The sequence below is a fragment of the Galeopterus variegatus genome, unplaced genomic scaffold (assembly GCF_000696425.1).
Source record: "Galeopterus variegatus unplaced genomic scaffold, G_variegatus-3.0.2 Scaffold95, whole genome shotgun sequence".
NCBI lineage: Eukaryota > Metazoa > Chordata > Mammalia > Dermoptera > Cynocephalidae > Galeopterus > Galeopterus variegatus.
This window is the reverse complement of record NW_007726206.1, coordinates 453,265-475,774: the sequence shown is the minus strand read 5'-3', so window position 1 is coordinate 475,774 and position 22,510 is coordinate 453,265. Positions and strand designations below refer to the sequence as shown.

The 22,510-nt window shown below is 48.9% G+C and overlaps 1 protein-coding gene across 4 annotated transcripts in view; it reads left to right on the top strand.

The window, feature by feature from the left end:
- The window catches only part of FMNL3 (formin-like 3), a 55,567-nt gene that overhangs the window by 22,550 nt on the left and 10,507 nt on the right, over positions 1-22,510 (top strand). For 3 of the 4 annotated variants that reach the window (XM_008582863.1, XM_008582843.1, XM_008582851.1), the window contains exons 2-10: positions 9,802-9,885; positions 11,892-11,972; positions 12,238-12,314; positions 15,540-15,623; positions 18,480-18,632; positions 20,025-20,133; positions 20,308-20,384; positions 20,733-20,826; positions 22,011-22,085. In XM_008582863.1, the coding sequence (XP_008581085.1) occupies positions 9,802-9,885; positions 11,892-11,972; positions 12,238-12,314; positions 15,540-15,623; positions 18,480-18,632; positions 20,025-20,133; positions 20,308-20,384; positions 20,733-20,826; positions 22,011-22,085 (834 nt within the window). The remainder of the gene's footprint in view (positions 1-9,801; positions 9,886-11,891; positions 11,973-12,237; positions 12,315-15,539; positions 15,624-18,479; positions 18,633-20,024; positions 20,134-20,307; positions 20,385-20,732; positions 20,827-22,010; positions 22,086-22,510) is intronic. The other variant, XM_008582859.1, reaches the window with a different exon arrangement.

Genomic DNA, 22,510 nt, shown 5'->3' with positions numbered 1-22,510 from the left:
TCATCACAGCAACCCTATGAGGTAGGTACTAGTACTACCTCCTCCATTTTAAAGATGAGGAAACTGAGGCTTACAGAGATTAAATAACTCTCCCAAGGGCACACAACTAGTAAGTGGTGGAACCAGGATTCAAATGCAGGCAGCATAGCTCTGTAGTCAGTGCTTTAACCACCACATTGTATACGTGACTCTGTGTCACTGAAATTTGTAACAAGGATATTTATTGAATGTTCTAGAAAAGTTGAAGAAACATTAACCACAAATCACAACTTTATGAACACATTTAAAAAGAATTAGTACGGCCAGCCCGTGGCTCACTCGGGAGAGTGCGGTGCTGATAACACCAAGGCCATGGGTTCGGATCCCATATAGGGATGGCCGGTTAGCTCACTGGGTGAGCGTGGTGCTGACAACACCAAGTCAAGGGTTAAGATCCCCTTACTGGTCATCTTTAAAAAAATAAATAAAATTAAATAAATAAATAAATAAAAAGAATTAGTAAATGTTTGTAGACACTGTTGAGGGAGGAGTGGATCTTACCACTGTCACTTATGAAAGATTTGCTAGAGAAGATGGGATTTCATCTGTTGTGAATTAGGGGAGGGACATGGCTGACAGTTGGAAAGGAGGCATTCTCTCTAGAGTGTAATGGAGTAGAAAACAGGGACAGGAGAAAGAGGAGTATATATATGGAGAAATTCGATTTGCCCAATCTTTATTGAGCACCTCCTTCAGTGGTAAACAAGCTGATGGTGATCCCTGTGCTCAGGAGTCTATGGTCTAGCAGGCTATAAGAAGATGAGTCTGGTTAAAGAGAAGGGTAGAGAAGTGGCTTAGATTATGGCATGACTGAGGACAGAATGAAACTCAGAATGAGAAGCAGGAGTGTGCTGAATGAAAAGCAACATATAAAGAAAGTAGTTTGGGCTGTAGCACATAAGGCAAATTACAGGTGAGAGAGCCCAGAAATAGCAAGGATAGTGGTGATAAGTTAGAGAATCCTCTCTCCCCACAAATAACCAGGGGGCTGAATGAGGGACTTGGTAGTGGGAGAGGTAGTAATAGGATCAATCAGTTATTTATTTATTTTTTTGTTTTTTCCTTTTTGTCTAAAAGGAAACGTGACCAGCAACGGGATCGCAACCCTCGGTGTCGTGCCCGTACCGCGACCAGCAACGGGATCGCAACCCTCGGTGTCGCGCCCGCACCGCGCTCAACCAGTGAGCGGACCGGTCTCTATATGGGATCCGAACCCTCGGCGGGAGCGCCACCACGCTCCTAAGCGCTGCACTCTACAGAGTGCGCCACCGGGCCGGCCCCAATCAGTTATTTATTAAGCAATTGCACGATTCAAAGAAGGATAAGGCATGACTTCTACCTTTATGGAATTCATGTTTTAGTTGTAAATAGAGGAAACAGGCACATGAAAAGATATTACATAGGGGCTGGCCCGTGGCTCACTTGGGAGAGTGTGGTGCTGACAACACCAAGTCAAGGGTTAAGATCCCCTTACCGGTCGTCTTTTAAAAAAAAGAAAAAGAAAAGATATTACATAGAACACATTCAATTTGTGCTAAAGGTCCATGGTATCAGTGACCAGGTATTTTCTCTCTTGTTATTTCATCCATGTAGACTTCATTTCCAAGATTACCTCACAGTCCAAAATAGCTGCTGAGGGCCAGCCCAGTGGCGCACTCGGTAGAGTGCGGCGCTTGGGAGCGCTGCAGCGCTCCTGCCGAGGGTTTGGATCCCATATAGAGACCGGTCCGCTCACTGGTTGAGCGTGGTGCGGGCGCAACACCGAGGGTTGCGATCCCGTTACTGGTTGCGGTACGGGCGCGACACCAAGGGTTGCGATCCCCTTACCGGTCACGAAAAAAGACAAAAAAGGAAAAAAAAAAACAAAATAGCTGCTGAAGCTCCAGCCATTCCATATGCATTCCAACCAGCTAGATGCAGAAAGGAGAAAAGGGGTATGCTCCCTCCTTTTTTTTTTTTTCCCCAAAGATGACTGGTAAAGGGATCTTAACCCTTGACTTGGTGTTGTCAGCACCACGCTCAGCCAGTGAGCCAACCGGCCATCCCTATATGGGATCCGAACCCGGGGCCTTGGTGTTATCAGCACCGCACTCTCCCGAGTGAGCCATGGGCCAGCCTGATACTCCCTCCCTTTATTGACACTTCTCAGAGGTTGTACACACTACTTCTGTTTACATTCCACCTGGTCACATAGTCATACCTAAGTGCAAGGGAAGCTGAGAAATGTATTCAATCTAGGCTGTCAAGTGTTTACCTGAACTTTGGAGGTTCATTACAAAGGAAAATGAGGAGAGGTTGCGGAATAACAGAATATGTCTGCCATATCGTTCTTAAAAATGATTGTGTTTGGAGCTCAGAAAAGGGGCTGATTATTTTAGGTTGGGTAGTCACAGAGCTGTTGCATATTAAGTCAGGTAGTAATAGATAGGGATTCAGAAGATTGGAAAAACATCAGTTACAAGCAAATCCTAGGGCTAGGAAATGGCAAGAGAAGCTGTCCCAGGAAAGAGAGCATCCAGAGCAGGAGAGGATGATGCTGGTCAGAGATGCTAGGACCAGCCAGGAGAGAATCTTACCTCAGAAGCTCTTTCTTTTTTTTCTTTTCTTTTCTTTCTTTTTAAAAGATGACCAGTAAGGGGATCTTAACCCTTGACTTGGTGTTGTCAGCACCATGCTCACCCAGTGAGCAAACCGGCAATCCCTATATAGGATCCGAACCCGTGGCCTTGGTGTTATCAGCACCGCACTCTCCCGAGTGAACCACGGGCCGGCCCTCAGAAGCTCTTTCTTATTTTAAGATGCTAACAGCAGTAGGCCAAGGAGTTCAGGTTTTCTTGTGTAAATGATAAGGAATTTAAGGAAATTTCTCAACCAAGAAGAAACATGATTAATCTTATTCACTTAGAAGTTTGGAAATTTTATCCATGTGCAGGTTGGAGGGGGAAGGAAGTACTGAAAGTAGGGATGTCAGTTGGAAGGTTATCCCAGAGGGCTGGGAGGGAACAATAAGGGCCCATCTGGGTGGTGACAGTGGGAATGGATGAGAAAGACAGATGAGAGACCTGGGCCTCAGTGAGAGAAGGGCTGTGGTGTGGGGAGAGAGGAGGATGGGACCCCCAAAATATTGCGACCTCTGTTGTGTCCTCTGAGAAGTAGCACTGCCTATTGGGTTCCCCAGGCAGGATGGAGAATGTGAGGCTCTACCCCAAGATTCCTTAGCTTTGGAAAACCAGCTGCCCCCAGTGGAATAGTTTCCATTCTGCATAATCGAGGAGTGCGTGGGTCTGGCTAACCGCGAGGAGGGGCTGAGGAGCCAGCAGACAGATCAAGTTGCTGTGGCAGTGACTTTTTAGCTAGGGCTTGAGGGCTCAGTTGAGAAGGGATAACAGGAGTTCTCCTATCTGAGATTGTGTACTTCTTGACTGGGCAGGTCAGAAGGAGTGGCCTCAGCAAAGGTCTGGGGACCAGGTTACCTGCAGAGGTTACCTGAAATCAGGTGTGTGGCCAACAGTGTGGCAGAAGGTAGAGCTGGGGGCTTTACTGGCATTGGGGACGTAGCCAATTTCCTTTGCCTTCTCAAGATCAAATGGAGGAAGCCTCCAGGGTGAAGAGGCCTCAGGAGTAGAGTTGTATTTGGAAAAAGCCATTTCTTTGTTTGAGTGATGCTGGCCTTGTAGGACCTCTCCTTCATCTGACTTCCCTGATGTGAATTGTAGAGTTCAGCTGGAGACATCTGGTGAATCCATTTCTTTTTCCTCCTAGCTGCTCGGGGACTTGGCTCGTAACTGCTCAGCAAGTCATTTCTGGTTATAGAGTCATCAGTGATCACAGAAGCATGTTCTCCAGACATGGTTCTGAGCCTGTGAGAGCTGGCTTTTCCCTAGCAGCTCACCCCCAAAGTAATAGCTTCAATTAGAAACAGAAAGCCAGACCTAAGCCATTACAGACACGTAAGTCAAGGAACACCCACTTTTTTGATGCCTTTTTTCATAAAGTACCCCCAAAACTTTCCCATATGTCTAACAGAGCAACTCAGGCCTAGAGATTTGTATTGTACCCATGTGCTCCTGTGCACAGGGTCACATAGGGAGGGAGGTGAGGAGCAATGGGGAGCTGCACTGTCGAGGATGTGCTGTGGCAGAACCAGAGCTGGAGGCGTAGAGGCCAGGGAGGTATGTGCTGTCTTCCACCCCTTCCTATTCTTGACTGCTTTGGTGTGCAGGTGCCTGCTTGATGTGTTTACCTTGACTCCATCAAGGTTGGGGAGGGGGCTGCCTCTCCTTCCAGCCAAGTGTCCTTGACTGTTCCTGTGATTTCCTTTCTGCCTCAGCATAGAGTTTTCTACCCAGAACCTTTCACAGTTGATTTGGGCTTATTCTAGGCTATCTGTTTCAAGTTATAATCTCTAAACCCAAGCTCTGGAGAGGAGGATGGGAGGGAGGCCGGTGAGGAAAACAGTCTTAAGCTTCATCTCCCCAGATTGGCAGTGAAGCCAGGCTTGGCCTTGGTCTGTGGGGACTGCAGTGAGATCTGGCCATCGATCTGTTCCGTTTCCTCCCCTGTGCTACTCCAGCCAGTAACGGGGCTGGGGAAAAGTGTGGGGGTTTGGAGGGGCAGCTGTGCTTACCATGTCTAGACCTTTTTTAATTTTAGCTCTTGGACCTTTGATCAAACTCTCTGATTTTTTGGTTTTCTTTTGACAGGGTCGCAGTTTGGTGGGGGAGTTAGGAGAGCTGTGCTGAAACAATGAGATAAACAAACAGTGACGTGGAGAGCAATGGGCTGGGCTGTCCGGCCTCCCTGCTGTCTGGGCGGGCTGGGTGGAGGAGGACTCCCGCCCTGCATACTGGCCAGCTGGCTTGTGTTAAAGTGCTGGCTGAAAATAACTCTCATTGTCTGGGAGCTGCTACTGCGGCCAGGCTGGCTGTGGCCACCAACGGGCCAAGGCAGTAGGAGCTGGTACCTCCCACCTCCTTGGGCTATTGCCCTTTGGGAGGCAGAGCCCAGCTGGCCACAGCTGAGCCTATTGCCCACTAGTAGAGACACGTGAAGGGCAGGCTGGTCCATTCTGTCCTTTTGGCAGCTGGTGATGGGCCTTTGTTTCTTGTGTTGCCTGCTTTGCCATTGACTTGGGGGGCAGATTGGTTGGTTTGTGAGGGGGATCCTAGTAGGAACACAGGGTGGGAACAGAGAGTTACAGCTCCTTCTACAGCAGTCTCCTGGGCTCCCAAACTGTGCCTTCTCACAACTTTTCATCTCTGCTTCTTTGTGCAATGGGCTGATCTATGTATGCCAGGGAGGACTTTGTGGCAGCTACATCCAGGAGCTCAGCAGCATGTGGAGAAGCATGCCCAGGATAGTGTGTCACTTCATCTGTAAGGCAGTTCTAGATTTAGCTCCCCCGGGCTCCCCATCTCCATGGGCTGAGCATGGAAGCTGGAGCTACCAGCCATAGGAAACTTGGTGGGAGGTGGTTCTGAGATGGGAAACTTTAATAAAACCGCCAATTCACTTTTATGTATTTGCTCAAAATAGCCCCTGCTTGCCTTCCCTAAAGCCTCCACAATCCCTTTTCCAGGAACGTTTCAGACATCTCACTCCCTGTCTCTCAGATGAGCTATGCCATTTTTGTCTATGTTCCTAAGATTTATCGTGATCAACTAAGACCAACAGAAGTAGTTGGGAATTTTTGGTGGTTCCTATTTCCGTTTGTTGGGTTTTCCCCAGGCCTGACCCAAGAAGACTGGCAGAGTAGGGGCAAGTCCCAGAGCGGGGCCCACAGCTTTGAAAGAAACTCCAAACCCCATCAGCATTTCCCTTCCCTTGCAGTGCGAAGGAAACAAGGAGGGGCTAATTGGGCTGGTGGTGCAGAGTAGGAAAGGGGAGGGAACCTTTGTGACCAGAGCCCCTCCCTCCTCCTTGGCTTCACTGGAGCTGACAGGTCAGGTGGGGAGTAAGGAAATGTTGCTGGATGGACTGGGTCCTTGCTCACATGGAACCCACTGAGCAGGGTCATCTGCCTGGCCTCAAACTGGCAGTAAACCAGAGCAGCCTTGCTGGAGAAGCATCAGATCCATGCCTTTCGGCTTCTTCCCTTTACAGGTTTTTATTATTATGCTTCTTGCTGGTTCCCTCTGATTTAGAAATCAGTCCCAGAGTGCTTTCAGTTTGAGTTCATCTTCCCTTCTCTCATCTCCTATTGTGATGGATTTGGCTGTGACTTGTCTCCCTTAACTCCCTCCTTAGGGTCTCTGTCCTGCCCCTGCCCAAGGACAGTGGTATTTAAATTGCCTCCTACTTTTGGAGGAAACCAGAGAAGGAATCAAAGAAGCGGTAAAGGATTGTTCTGAGTGTTGAGAAGCAGTTGCTGAAGGAGGGGTGGAGGCGGAGATAGGGAGACAACCCAGGAGCAAGGGATCAGGTCCCTGGGATGTCAGAACAGTACAGAGGATTTTCAGGAGAAAGAGAAAGGAACTGCGTTGAACACCCACAGCATTCCAGACACACACAGACAAAATATTTATCATTTAATCCTCATAAAACCCTGTAAAGTAGTGAGATTTTCTCCAATTTATGGATGAGTTCACCAAGATTCGGTAACTGTGAAGAACCCAAAGTTGATCTTAGGCCTAAGATCTCCAGCTCCACCCACATTCAGTGCCCTCTCCTCTCCAAGACACCTGCTGCCTCCTTTCTGTTCAACAAGGGCCTCAATGAAGAGTTAGAAGGAATTTAGCTCAGTTTCTGCCTTCAGTGAGCCTACTGAAGAAAAACAGTTTCTGCCTTCTATGCAGCCACTGAAGAAAAATCTCAAGGAAACAAACCTTTGAGACTGGAACCATATCAGGTTTGCTCCCTGGCTGTCCCCGGAACTCAGGAAGTTGTCCTTCCTAAGGGCAGAGTGGCTTCCTCAGACAATTGGAGCCCTGCTGAACTCACACACATTATCAGGTGGAGGCAGAAGCCCTGACACCCTTGTCTGTGAGGAAGAGAACTGTCCCAGCCACGTCCTGGTCCTGCGCCCTTGGCAGGTGGCTCCCACCTGCAGTCAGTGACCCCGTATAGTGAGAATGCTGGAAGCTGGGGGAATTCCCCTTCCCCATCTTCTTCCTCATCACACTTCGGCCCAGAGGAAACAGAGGAGGCTGAGAGCACTGTCCAGAAAGTACTACCCAAAGCTCTAGACAGAAGGACGTGGGCCTGTGGTCAGAGCTGCTTCATGCTTCTGCCACCTGTTTCCATACTCTGGGGATTCACCTTCCCTGGGGATTTAAAGTTTTACCAGGTCCCTGATGTGCTTCTTCCATGTTCTTAGGCCAGGGTTCCCAAAGGGGATGACTTTGCTCAGTCTTTGAAGCCCAGAGGGGACCAAGCATTTCCTCACCAGTTTAGCTGGTGGGGAAATGTGAGGCCACAGCAGCTGACAGTGGTTGGCTTAGGGAGGAAGTTGGTGTAGACAGGATGTAAAGTCTGCCCCAGTAGCAACAGGCAGCCCCCTCTTCCCTCCCCACAGCTTTCTTCCAGGGGAGACAACAGAAAACTATTTTCATGGCATAGACTTGGGAGAAACGTTCAGATGACATTGATGTGCTCAGGATGTGCACAGAGCCAGGACCAGTCCTGAGGACTGTTTCTGCTCAATTCTGTCTTGGGGTCAGCTGGCAGCATCCTGGCCCAAGTTAGGCTGAGGACCTACTCTGGGCCTGCCTTTGGCTTTTGGGTCCCTGTTTTGTTCAGGCCTCCCATTCCCATCCTGCTATCCGCACAGACAAGCCAGGATTGGCCCTTAGCAAAGTGGTTCCAGAGAGAACTACTGGGGAGGATTTGGTTAGCCCCTCTCCTGCAGAAATTCAGAGAGATTCATGTGTTAGCAGAAACCACGGGGAGGGCCAGCCTGTGGCTCACTCGGGAGTGTGGTGCTGATAACAGCAAGGCCACGGGTTCGGATCCCGTATAGGGATGGCTGGTTAGCTCATTTGGTGGGCGTGGTGCTGACAACACCAAGTCAAGGGTTAAGATCCCCTTACTGGTCATCTTAAAAAAAAAAAAAAAAAAAACCATGGGGAGAGGTGTGATGTGGTGGTCTCCTCCCTTTTTCTTCTCTCACTTGCCCCACTTGTGTAGTCCTGAATTCTTCCATTGAACCAGAGACATCAACCCTGCTTTTTTGAGCCATAATGACCCTATTTCCAGCAAGTAGCTGGACCCAAAGCTCAGAACTGGGACCTCTTAATCATAGGTTTACCATCACCTTACTCTACACTAGGTGCATGTCAGGATAAGAATAGACACAGTCCTTTAGGGACTAGGTGAGCATACAGCTGGTTTAATAGTATTGTGAGATAAGTACATATTAAATAGATAAGTATGACAGAAATAAATGATGTTTAAAGATTTTCTTTTGGTTCCTTAGAAAATGGAGGATCCCCTCCCAAGATTCTTTTGCTTATTCTGGAATAATGTAGGGCCTATGTGACTCCTTAGGTACCTTGGGCGCACACAATCCATGTCCCCAGAGATGAGGATGTCAAGGAGTGGGCAGAGGTAAACCAAGTGGTCATGCTTGGTTACCAGGGAGTTAGAGCTGAACTCAGGACACTAGGTAAAGGAGAGAGACAAGAGGAAGGCTCTCCAGATGGCTGACAGTGTACTGGTGCGAGACTGGGTCTGCGGGAAGCCATGTGGGTTATCAGGCAGCTGTGATGCTTCAGGTGGTTGATCATATTTGATTCAGGAGTATGGGGGGGAGGGCAGGTGTAGTGATCTGATTAAAGCATCAGGCTACCTTCAGAGGCAAAGTCTGTGGCCTGGAACGGGGGCAGGTGGACTGATTAGAAGAGAGGCTTGGCTGAAGAGGGATTAAGGAGGGGAAGGTAGCCTCCTGGCGTGGGTGGGGCTGTCCACAGATGCCTTAGGCTTCGTTCCCTCACACTTTATTCATTCAGCAAATAGTAGTGAACAAAATAAAATGATTCTTGTGCTGTCCTTAAATATCTTGCATTAGAGGGATTCAACAAGGCATCAGGACACTTTGCTGTGTCTTCATTAATTGGGAGGTATGTCATGTAATTTGCTACTAATAAGTAGAGTCCTGAACTTTAGTAAATTTTTTCCTTAAAAAATCTGAGCAGTTATATTTATGCTAATATCCTTCTCATCCACTTGTAGGCTGATATGGGAAAGAAGGGTAGAGTTGCAGCATCTGCACAGGCTGGGGGTGGGTCAGGATTCGCCCATGGGAGTGCATGGTGCGGGAAAGTCACCGGATCCCTCAGGTCATGGGGGAAAGGCAGATTGGAAGTTGCTGTTTTAAACTGGTAGCTTTCAAATTTTTTGACTTTTATGTTAAGAAGTACATTTTACAGCATGACCTCTGTGTGTATGACACACACACATGTATATACATGAAATATAAAAGAAACAAAAGCTTCATGAAACATTTATACTTCCTACTTGCAATGAATTCTGGTATCTTCTATCCTACTGTATTTTAATGCTCATTTGCATTTAACATAAGGTTTAACTTGACTCATTAAATTGATTCCATGACCTGTGGTTTGGGAAACATTTCTCAACCAAACTCAACTAAATATGAAGGGGAGGAAGGAGGACCGTTTCGCCTTTCCAAGCCTTCCAAATCAATGACAGAGTATCAGGGTGAAGTGAGAGGGCCCAGGAGGGGGATAGGTTTGGGTAGTCTAGCCTTTCTCTCCTCCAGGTTGGGGGAAGTCTCAGCCCTGTTGACTCAGGTTCTCTCCTCAGAGCTCCATGAACCTCCCTCCCGACAAGGCCCGACTTCTGCGGCAATATGACAATGAGAAGAAGTGGGATCTGATCTGTGACCAGGTATGGGATGTGGGGAGAGGCAGGGAGGTGGAGAGTTCTGTCTTGGGCTGAACAAGGCATTGACTGCAGCTCTGGATCCCTTGAGGAATCCTGGCCTGGGCTTGGCCTCCATTTGTGCTCACTTTCTGTTCTAAGATGACTCTCAGAACAGAGACAAGAGCTGGTAGGCCAAGTTCCCCTGTAGCTCCTGCAAAGGACTGTCTTGATTTCTTCCATTGGGCAGTGGCTTGAAGGTGGTTTATGTAGGTCTTGGGTATAGGGTCAGCTGTGGAGGAGTTTGGAAGTTTTCCCAGCAGAGCCTGTTTCTGCCTTTCCCAAGGATTAGGGCTGTGCCTGTCTGGGTACTCCAAAGGATCCTTTATTTCTCACTCTGCCCCAGACCTGGCAAGTAGCAGGGTGTTTCTCATTATCTATAAGCCTCTAGGAATGAGAATTCCTAATCCCCTAGTCTCCTGTTCCCAAATCTCAGAACAGTCAAAGACTGGAAGCTCTCCCTACATAATAGTGTTTAGAGCTGGACTCTTCCAGTCCAGAGAATAGAGATCATTACTTTGCTCAAAATCGAGATCTTCTAATAACCCCGACCTGGCCATTTCCCCTGCATGCATTTGAAGATCACGAGTCATGAGTCTGTGAACTCAGACAGGCTTCTCTGCAGAGCTGGGAGAGTTGGCTTTCACTTCCTTATCTCTGGTAGGTATGGAAGTAGCTGGTGCAGAGTGTGGGCAGTGTGTTTACCCTGCACTTTGCCATGGAGCTTTGTCATGAACAAATTTGTTATTTCTTTTCAAGCTCTGAACAAAATCATAGCTAATGTTTATTGAGTTCTTATTATGGACCAAGTACTGGACACACACTGAAGTATCTTATTTAATCCCCACGAAACCCTCTGAGGAAGGCACTGTTGCATTTCCTAGATAAAGAACCCAAGGCTCAGTAACTTGCCTGATGCTGGTAAGTATTGGAGCCAGGGTCAGGCTCAAGCAAGCAGATGCCAAGTCACTATCCTGTCCAACTGCCTCTCAAGTCATGCTGCTTGACCTAAGCTAGGATTGTGCTTCAGAAATCCTAGTCCAACTCCCTTCTTCTCCAACAAAGGCCTGTTTCCCTGTCTTCTGCATTAAAAGGAGGTGGTTAGCACCGGACTGGGGTTTGGAAAATAGTAACCCTTTAGTATTGAGGTTCTTTAACAATCTCTCAGTCTTTTCTAAGTCACATAATTTCAACTTTCTCAATTTTTTTTTCTTTCATTTGTTTTTAGGTCCTCTTTCCTAACATTATATCATTTTCCTTGATACTTTCCAGCCCCTCCATCCCACAGCTCTTAAGATATCTTGGTAGTGAATGCTAAGTGTCTTTTTTTGAGTTTTCTCTTGAGTAAGATGAGGGGGTTGGGCCAAAATAGAGAGGACATGGTCCTGTGCCCTGTATAGAAGAGACCAAGGAATGACCTTGCTGAAAGCAGCCTTCAACATTTGAGGTTGCTTTGGATTGTTGGAGCCTGGAGCCTGGGCAAGGAGCAGAAAGTGTATTGCAGCCCTGAGCTGTGTTAATGCTGCAAAACCAGTCCAGTCCCAACTGCAGGGTTCAGGGCTGAGAAAACTGGATTCTACAAGGCCAAACTTCCCCCCCCCCACCCACCTTGGCCTTCCCAACCCCTGTCCATCAGTTGGCCAGGCAGGAAACAGCATTTCCCAATCATATCTTTATTTTGGGTACTGTTCATAGCTCTGTAATCCCCACATCTTCTTAGCAAGCCGTGGGCTCCTAAATAGTTTTGACATAGAAAAACATTTTTGGCTCAGAGAGCACTAATTGGAGGACGAGGCGATGGCAACAGATGGGAAGCACCTGGGGATAAGTCAAGGAAGGGAACCTGGGGTTTGGGTGATGTTAAGGGCCAGGTGACAACTTTAGGATGCTGAGTCCCTCACATTGATTATGAGTGCTCTACTTCCTCAGGACACATATGCATGTTTGTACACATATGCATGTTTGCCTTACAGGAACGATTCCAGGTGAAAAATCCTCCTCACACTTACATCCAGAAACTCCAGAGCTTCTTGGACCCCAGTGTAACTCGGAAGGTGAAGTATGAAGCAGGAGGCCCTGCCTTGCTGCCCTTTATAGTTCTGTGGGGTTTGGGAGAAAACTCTTTGACTCTGCTTCTGAGCAATGGGAATTGGATTTCTGGGTTCTGAGGCCAGGGCCTGGAGTGACTGGCCAGTAATGGAGGGAAAGTCTGTTAACTACCCTCTTGTATCCCCTCCTTTTCCTTTTCTACCCCTGTTGTTTCTACTGTAAAGTTCAACTGGGATCCTCCATCAATGACAGAAAATTCCATGTTTACAGAAGTTCAGGAGGAGAGTACAGGAGTCCACCAAAGTCCTAAGAGAGCTGGAGATCTCACTTCGCACCAACCACATTGGGTGAGTTGGATTTGGCTATCACAGCCTTTTCACCTGGCCCCAGGCTGTCACTTGGTCACACAGGATGTGGTGTCTTCTGAGGATGGTTTGCCTGTTTATCTTCCCTACCATAGGGCAGAGTTGCCTCTTGAGTGGCTTCTGGTTCCCCAGAGTTTCATACTGTTCCTTTTCTGGCTTTTTTCCCCCTCAACTCTGCCAGCTGCTGACTGGATGCTTCTGGCAAGCTTGGGGCCTCTCCTGGGGTCCTCAGCCTGTGGTTTTGAATGGAAGACATTCCCACAGCAGCTGAGACTGGAGTCTGCCTGTGGCCTGGTGTTGGGCCAGTCGAGGCCCAGAGAAGGCTGGGAGTCGGGGGAACATGTTCCACTGGGCAGCTGAGACCTAGTTCCTATTTGGTGACTACTTGGAGTTTTCAGTGCCCAGATTATTTGCTTGTTTTGGAGAAGACAATCTCAGTTCGTGAGAAGAAACTTCTAGAAACACGAGGAAAGAAGATATAATGCAGTGGGGGCCAGGAGTTGAACATCTTCTATGTTCACAGACCCTGGCACTGCCAACCCATTGACAGAGCCCCTAGGAATTGTGGGAGTCTTTTTTTCCAATCTCTGAGTGGGGAACCAGGAATTGCTGAGTAGGCAGAGGGCTAATGAGGTATGGTGAAAAAGGGCAATGACCTCAGTTTTATGAAACCGTAAGCAGCAAGGGTATATTTAGTGAAAGTGAGTGAATGTGTGTGTGTGTGTTTGTGTGTGTGTGCACGCACATGCACAAAAAGCAGTGAAGGACACCTGATGTAGAACTGCAGGCAGGGTACAGACCTGACTGAGGGGCCTGGCACAAATAGTGAGCACTTATGTGAGTGAGAAGTGAAGCCTAGGGTTGGGGTGGAGTTGCTGGGCAGGTTCCAGCCTCAGGTTCCTGGGCTTTCTGAGAGTAGGGTAAAAAGAGCAAAGTGACATCATCAGCCTTTCCTCTCCTGTCATGGCAACGGCCCACTCATCCAATCTCAAGCCGAGCCTGCCTGGGCTCTTTAGAGAGAAGGTACACCTGTATGTAGGCAGCTGCAACACTAGTCACAAAGGAAATGGGACAGGAGAGAACAGGAAAGGCACAGTTCCTGGCCCCAGTAGCTACATTCTAGTGGCCAGAATATGGCTTCCATACCTCATCTGTGAACCAGACATCAAAAGCCAAGCCACTGTGAAAGGTGTGGCCAAGCCTCCTCTTTGGTTGATCCTTCAGGGAAGAAAGAACTGGCAGGAGCTCCTCAGTTACCTTGTATGTGAGGGCAAGAGTGACACAGATGTCAGCCCTGGACACCACCTACCCCCCTGCATTACTCCACACAGCCTTTTCCTCCCTCTCAGGCCCTTCTGTCTTCCTTATTAAGTCCTGCTGTAGTCAGGGTGAGGATGGGGGTCTGCTCTTCTTGGGAGAGGACCACAGAGCAGTGTGTGACAATCCATTCTGCCTGCCTTCTCTACCTGTTGTCTGTCCCTCTGGCTGCTGGCCAGGAGCTGGGGGCAGAGGAGCATGGTTCCCAGGCCTGGGGCCTCTTGGCAGTTGGCACACAAGTTAGAGGTCTGGATCTGCTCTTTGGTTCCCAGGGAATAGCTTTGAGTCTGGCATTTTAGGAGCCCCTGGCTTCTGAACTGAGGCTTCTCTTGGTAGGGTTATGTGGGAGGGCTAGGATCCTTCCTGGATTTCTGGGCAGGAAGAGTTTGTCAGACTATAGGGCTGGTGTGTGGATGCTTCAGGGTGGTAAGAGCCCAGGGCAAGATGGAGAGAGGAGGATCCTACTTTGGTCACAGCCTGATCAGCCCCAGGGCCTGCAGAAGCTGGGTGTGCAGGAGCAGCAGATGGGAACTCAGGCTCTGGAGTGCGGCAGGCTGAGAAGTGGGACTTGAGAGCCTCTCCAGCTCCTCCTCTCTCCCCAGTTTGTATTGGTTTCTCTGCCTTGCCTAATCGCCCTTTAACCTCTCCTCAAAGTGACAAGATCCCGAAAATAGCAGTATAGACTCAGACAGGAAATGAGAAGGGGGTGGGGAGCTGGAGAGCAGACAGACAGGAAATGGGAGGCCTGTCGGCCCCCAGAGAGGAAACGAACTTCAGGCAGCTCCGGTGTCAGTCAGCTTCAGCCAGAGCCTGCTGCCAAATCTCAGCCAGTCCTGGTGCGCCAGCTCTAGCCTCTCTCCATAGCTCGGGGTGTGGCCGGCCAACATGGCACTGATGTTCCAGCTGTGGGGAAGAAGCATCCCTGTAAGGCACTTTGGAAACAGCTGGCCTATGAAGACCCCAGATGTTTTGAGGGAGTAGAGCACTCAGGAGAGTAAATTATTTATCCCAAGAGTTTTATGTCTCTCTGTTCTGTGGAATGAATCTGTCATAGCAGTACCCTCGATTCACACTTGACTTTCATTCCAGGGATGTCTCAGCCCAAAAAGACTGACGGCAGAAGGGCAAAAATATCTTAGGACATTGTCCCTAGGGTGCCTAATTGTCTGCCTTCCTGCCTTCCTGGCTTAGTAGACATCAGTCCTCAGTCTGACTCCGAGTGGTCATAGACATTCTGGAATTCCTTGAGTTCCTGGTTGTTCCCCCAGTCTTTTCAGTTCTGCCAAACTCACCCTGACTAAACAGAACTCCCACACATCCCACTTTGCTCACTACTTCCCAAAACTCCTTTCCTTGAACTCAGTGCAGAGCACTGAGGCCCAATATGCCTCTGTTCCAGAGCTCCCTTTGACCTTTTCCTGCCTGTATCTTGACTGAGACTTCAGTCAGGTTGGAGACTTGCTGGTCTCTGTCAAGCACAGCTCTGTACAGGTGAATATAGTAAATGCTCTTGATACCTCTCCAATTCTTCCAGCAAACATTAAGCAAGGACAAAGTGCCTGGCCTTCTGCTAGACACAAGGGATACAGAAAATGATTAAGCCCTGGCCCTTAAGTACATGGCGGAAGCACTTTCACGATAAAGTGAGTGGTACTGGAAGGGCCTGTACTTTTCCATCCCTGGCTCCCCTGCCTAGGAGGTCCAGGCTGGTGACATGACTAAGGATGGGTCTTTCATGGGCTTTGATCTTCAGAATTTTCCTAGCCTAGTGCTTGGTTCTGGAGGGATCCAGGAGGGGGTGTGGTTGGGTCAGACAGGTGTGACCTGACACTCTCCTCATCCTTGACCCACTTTAGCAGACCCCCTCCACTGTGTTCCCTTTATCTGCAGGTGGGTACGGGAGTTTCTGAATGATGAAAACAAAGGCCTGGATGTGTTGGTGGATTACCTGTCCTTTGCCCAGTGTTCTGTCATGTGAGTACCAGCTGGGGCTAAGGTTGGGGACCAACAGGAGAGGACACAGTCCCACTCTACTTTGATGAGGAAGAGTGATTGCAACAGTGAAGATGGGAATGGGAATCCCAGGACAGGAGAGAGTAGCACAGGCAGTGGTATGTAAGTAGACAGATAAGTCAAGGGGATGTCTGGGGATCAGTGAAAAATGCCAGTTGGCTGGAGTAGAAGATGTGTTTTGGGGAGCAGGAATAGAGAGATATGGAAAAGGAGCCTGGAATCAGAACCCAATTTTCCAAGTGCCAGGCTGTGAGCAATCCAAGGAAATGTCCTGGCTTCTGCGAGAGATGCCCTGGTGGGATTCATTCATTTTTGCAGAGTTGAGTCTTCAAGAAGCAACTTTGAGTCTCCAGATGTGAGAGGTCATTGTTGAAGACAATACTCCAGGTCACTGTTGAAGAGCCCAGGGGCAGTGAGCACAACCTTTGACCTGGACAGAACAACGAAACATTCAGGAGACTTTCAAGCAGGCTTGGGGCTTGGAGGCTACCAGAAGAGTTAGTACAGGAAAGACAGCATAACGTAGTGGAAGGAATGAGAGATTTTGAGTCAGACAAAGCTAGATTTGGGTCTCAGTTCTGTCTTTTACTATCTGTGTGACCTCAAGCAAGTTTGTGTCCTCTTCCATGAAAGGGGGTCCACATTCCAGGACTGTTGTAAGGAATAGATGATAATGTGTGTTAAAGCATAGTCGTGTTTGGAACATACTCGATCTATATTGTGGTAGCAGCTTTATTGTTAATTTTATTATTATTCAAAGTGGTATACCTAATTACCTAAATATATGGAAAGAGGGATTATAGTGACAATAAATGTGATGACCATCACGTTCAGATATATCCCCAAGACATGTCAGCCCTAGGGAGACCAATCTTTCTGCTTTGCCCGTGACTTTTTCCAATTTTCCCCACCACTGAAAATCCCATTAGTCCTGGGACTCGGCCCTAGCCTAGACTTTCACTTTTCTTTCTACTGTCCTTGCCCCCTTGGCCCTTCTCCTTTGTCCAGCATGTCTTCAATCTCATCTCCTGAGGGGTTAACTAATACCTCTCCTACATCTGGCCTCTCTTTCACCTTTTCCAGGTTATCCTCTGTTAAAACCAACGTTTGCCCTCTCCCCATTCCCATCCTTGCATAAATCATACCTCCTATCTTTTTATTCATATGTGTGAGGGTTTTTTTGTTTGTTTTTGTTTTTTGGCAACTGGCTGGTATAGGAATCTGAACCCGTAACCTTGGTGTTATAAGACTTCAGTCTAACTGAGCTAACTGGCCAGGCCTCTTTTAATAGAAAGAAATGAAAAACATTTGCTGAACTGACTTTTTTTTTAAAATTCAGAGCTTTTATAGTAAAAAGATTGTAGATCATTTTTCCAAATAAGCCTATCTCTCTTATTTGAAAAGCAAATAAATCCCAACTGCTCTAAACCAAGAATACACTGGAACTTCAATATTATAGTGTCCATGGCAGTACCTTTGATGCATGACAGTACCTTTTTTAAAAAAAAAAAAAAAGAAAGAAAGAAAGACTCGGGACTCAGGGAGGAGGGCGGAGGAGAGAGTATGTGTTTTGGGAAGGGTTGAGAGGAAAAGAGTAAGGCCAAATAGAAGTAGAGTGAAGGCATTTATTTGTAAACTGCATGTACCAGTGCTAGGGAATACTATTATTGATGGAGGGAAGCCACCAGCAAGCTGTTTCCCTGTCAGGAAGATTCCTCTGATGTCTACTTGAGAGCCGCATTAAACACCTCCTGATCATCAAGACTCCAAAGCCTGCTCTCACTTCCTTCGGAACATTCAGGCATCTGTGGATATCACTTCCTATCTCAAAAAGCCTTGGCCACTGTGCCTTTGACCCCAGAGCTGTGCATGTCTGAGCAGAATGATCCTTGGGAAGAAGAGCCTGCAGGGGATGCTCCTTCAGTCCTTAGTGACCTACAGTGGGGAAGAGGATAGGAAAGAGGAGCAGGACTGTTTCTCAGAGGGGGTATGTGCCAATGTGGGGATGTATAGAGAAGGAAGGCCCTGTGAGTTTGTGATCTTGGCTGTCCTCCTTGCCCTGGCCACATTCACAGACTGCTAATGGTGGGAGACATCTAGTCCAAGAAGCAGGAAGTAACAAACAAACCATACTAACTCCTGCAGGGGCTAGACTGCAGGACCCCAGTCCACACTCTCAACCTTCCTCCAGGGAAGCCTCTATATCAGAAAAACCTAGAAACCTCAAGTTGCCAGAACTATAGAATAGTTGGCCACTAAAACCCAGTGCTAAGATGGGGTGGTGGTATTCCTCCTAAACATGAAGGACTATCCCACTCTGGGTTTGCTGTTCAGACCTGCCCAATCCAGAACCAACTGGGCTCCCTCGGGGCACTGAGAGGCCATGTGGCCACAGCCATTTGCCAACTAGCAAGACCTGCAGTTGGCCCATTCCCCACCATTCTCTCTGGGGGGCAAATTCTTTGAGATGTCCTATCTAAGTCTAGGAGTGCAGAAAGACTGCCAGCTCCACCAGGCCACTCTTCCTGGTGTCACCTGGCTGGTGGGGAACAGAGGAGTTGACCTCGGCAGCCTCCCACCTCCTCCAATCTCTCTCTCAGTGGCTGCCTGTGCCTACTCTGCCCCTGTCCTGTGTTGGTGGCTCTCCCTACAATGGTCGAGTCTCTGCTGCCCAATTCTGCTTTCCCTTCTTGCTGCCGTTGCTTCGTGTTGCCCTAGAGGCCTGAAGGGTAGGGGTGGGATCGCTGGGAGCCTTGGCACTGAATTTCTTCTGTGTATGTGCCTGTATGTGCGCATGTGTGTCCTTTCCTGCTCCAGGTTTGACTTTGAGGGTCTGGAGAGTGGTGATGATGGTGCATTTGACAAGCTCCGGTCCTGGAGCAGGTCGATTGAGGACCTGCAGCCACCCAGCGCCCTGTCGGCCCCCTTCACCAACAGCCTCGCTCGCTCTGCGCGCCAGTCTGTGCTCCGGTATGTGTGCTCTCGCTCTGCCCGCTGCCTCCCCCCTGGCCCCCAGTCCAGGTCTCAGTTAAAAGTGGCGAGTGCTCATGCTCCTCCCTCCACTCTCGCTTCCAGGCTCAGCTCTCTTGCCCTCTGCCTGCCAGTCTGTCTCTGGTCTGTCCTCTCTGTCTCCTTGACTCTGCCCAGCAGTCTGTCCTGGGTAAGTACATGGTTCTCAGCTGAGCCCACCCCACCTGGGGTGCAGCCCACCCCCTCCACCCCCTTCTCTGGGGGCCCCTCCATTTCTCACTGTCACTCTGCCATTCCTCAAGGGTCTCTTGAGCAGAGCATGTCTCACACAATTCCTGTCCTATGTCTGTTTCCCTCTAGCTCTTCATTCTGCCCCATCAGCTGCTTGGAGACCAGCTCCCACCAACCTGCCGCCCCTCGCCTTCCCTTCGCTTCTTCCTTTAGGCCTTTTCTCTCCAAGGCTGCAACGTGTTCATTTGTCTGCAATGTCTTAAGAGCCATCCTGCCTGAAGGTAGGCGGATGGACTGAATGACTTCTCAGAGCCCCTTCCTACTCTGGGAGGCTTTTCTTTGAGTCCTCTGGCCCTTTCCTTGGCCTCTGTCTCTTTCATGGCCATGCTTTTCTCCTAGTCTCCTTTGGGTTTTATCCGTCTGATAGTGCTGATCATTCTAGTCATGCACAAGCATGATATGTGCTTCCTCTTATTTTCATGAAACATCACGGAAGGGGTGGAGGGGTGGTGCAAGCTAGACATAGCCTCCTGGCCCTCCTGAAGCCTTTGGGAATCTTCTCCTTGGCCTCTGTCTCTTTCATGGCCATGCTTTTCTCCTAGTCTCCTTTGGGTTTTATCCGTCTGATAGTGCTGATCATTCTAGTCATGCACAAGCATGATATGTGCTTCCTCTTATTTTCATGAAACATCACGGAAGGGGTGGAGGGGTGGTGCAAGCTAGACATAGCCTCCTGGCCCTCCTGAAGCCTTTGGGATGCCTTTTCTGGGACATAGAAGTGGGATGACAGCCAAGATGCTCCTGACCCACAGAATGTGTGGAAGATGAGGGAAGGCTCAGATGAATGTCTCTCTGGACCCATCCAAGGACTAGGAAGGCCTACACAACTACTGTGTTTTGGAGGATATCTAGGGTTTGCATGGTTTGGGCACTGGTTGTAAAGCTGGAATCCTGGGTAGTTGCTGACAAAAGCCTGTCCAGGTAGGTGAAAACAGGCTGACTGCTCTGCCATCTACACCCTGTCTCTCTTGGCTGTTGGTACAACATCCTCTTTCCCTCTTTTCTGCCTCCACTAAGGGGCAGCACTGTCTGGGTGATGGTGAGTGCTCCTAGGCACATCACATCAGCTCCCACCTGACTTGCCTGGTCCCTCTCCCCCAGGTATAGCACTCTCCCTGGGCGCAGGGCCTTGAAGAACTCCCGCCTGGTGAGCCAGAAGGATGATGTCCACGTCTGCATCCTTTGTCTCAGAGCCATCATGAACTATCAGGTAAGGGGGCAGCACCAGCCATGGGTGCTCTACCTCTTCTGCCTAACCAGGAGAGCTAGGATGGCACCAGCTTGTAAAAGACAGGTTTTCTGGTGGGGCTACAGCCAAGAAGACCTAGCTGGGCTCTCCTTTCCCCACCATCAAGATCCCCTCCTTCTGTCCTTTCCCCTGCAGTATGGATTCAATCTGGTCATGTCCCACCCCCATGCTGTCAATGAGATTGCACTTAGCCTCAACAACAAGAATCCAAGGTGAGTTCCCTACCTCCCCTTTCCTCTACTCTGCCCAGGGCTCGGGAGATTTGGGCTCCACTTGTCTCTGACAAGAAGTTCTGCCTGGCCTTGAGGTCCTGTAACCAGAGTCAGAGCCTTGGTTTGTCCCCCTCACCTTTGCTGGAGGAGTGTCCATGGCTTCCCTCTTTGCACAGCTTATTGAAGGAGCAAGCCTTTCTTCTACTGCCATCTTTCCCAAATCGACCCTGTACCCTCACCACTGAGGCTTTCTCCACTCTCCGAAAGTACTCGCCCAGTCACAGAAGTGAGCTGTTGTGTGGCTGGGATAGGGAGTTAGGGTGCTGATCTTCCTCTTTCACCCCTTAGGACTAAAGCCCTTGTCTTGGAGCTCCTAGCAGCTGTGTGTCTGGTGCGGGGAGGTCACGAAATCATCCTTGCTGCCTTTGACAATTTCAAAGAGGTCAGTCTTCTGCCTTCACATGTTTGTGTATTTGCAGGGGAGAAGGTGGGAGCTAGGTAAGGTAAGCACCATTTCCTGTGATTTCCAGTGATCTTAACATTCCAGTACTTAGCTAAGCAGTCTGCCCCTCACCTCCCTCTCCACATCAACCATCTCCCCTCCATACACACTTTTTCAAAACCAAAACCAGAACTTCAGTTTTACTGGATCTTGTGCTGGGAGACCCCCTGATTGGCCAGTGAAGGATGCCCTCAAATAGCTGAGTGCTGTGGTCCAGTGGTCCTAACCTGGCCATGCATCAGAAAGAATCACCTGAGATCCCTGTGCCCCACCCTAGGCCTACTGGAGGCCTGGGTATGTGTACTTTAAGAAACTCTCCAGGCCGATTAGCTCAGTTGTTTAGAGCACAGTGTTATAATACCAAAAGTCAAGGGTTAGGATCACCATAACAGCCAATTCCAAAAAAAAAGAGAGACTCCAGAGGTGGTTCTGATGCAGTAAACCCACCGGTAAAACCCAAAGCAGATGTGTTTACAGAGGGAGGAGAAGGTGAGCAAGGATGTCTCCTGGGTGTTATTAGTAAGAGGGGAGAGAGCTCCTATGTGGAATTTCCCCAGCCTCTGGGCCTGGCTCTGAAACCCCTATCTGCTTAAACATAGGATTCCTTGACATCCAGCCACAGCTGCTGGTCCCACCCCTTCCTCCTCTTTGGACCTCTTCCCTAGCATCCATTGTTCAAACCAGGAAATGGCTCTTCCTCCTTGAAACCCAGAGGCTCAGACGAGCCTCTGGATCCCTCTCAGCAGAGGGCTTTCCTGCATAATGGCCCCTCCCCTGCATCCCCGCTAGGACCTCGGCCTTCTGCCTTAGCCATGGCTTGACTCCCTTCCTCCTGTGCTAATAACTTAGCAGCATCAGACTCCTGTGTTTCTTCTTGGCCTACCCTCAGAGGCATCCGAAGCCCAGCCTAAGGCTCTGTTGAGCTTTCTTAGCAAGTTGGTGGGGGACCAGAGACCCAGTCCCGGGTTTTCTTCTATAGTGTCCAGAATGGTTCATTTCATAGATAGAGTTGTAGTTAAACTTGGTCTGAACCAGTCCCTTTGCCATGATGTTCCTGAAACCAGGACTCAGGGGCTTGGACTCTGCATGGGGCAGATCCTTTCACTGAGAGTTTGCTCATTCAGGTGTGCAAGGAGCTGCACCGATTTGAGAAGCTGATGGAGTATTTCCGGAATGAGGACAGCAACATCGACTTCATGGTGAGGAACTGAACCTAGGTCAGGCGCATGCCCAGCAGGGCTGTTTGCTCCTTGAGAGCAGACACCAGGCCGACAGTGTATTTTGATATTCCATGTAGAACCCAGAGTGATTCTCTCTCTCAATAAATGTTCCTTGTCCACAAGCTCACCACAGAGATCTTTAGAAACTTCAGGACAATTCCATTTGTGTGTATCGGGTCTACCTACTTTCCTCCTTTTCTGTGGCCTTTTCATCCTTGATTTGGATCCTTTCTGAGCTGCCTTCTCTTTCCAAACTCTTCCTCTAACATCTCTTCCCTTTAGTCCAGTTCTTCAGCAAGATAGGGTTGTCAAGAAATACCTGCTCATGTACAAGGGAAATCAGAGAGCTATATCTTCATTTACATCTATTTTTTTTTTTTTTTTTGTCTTTTTGTCTTTTTTTC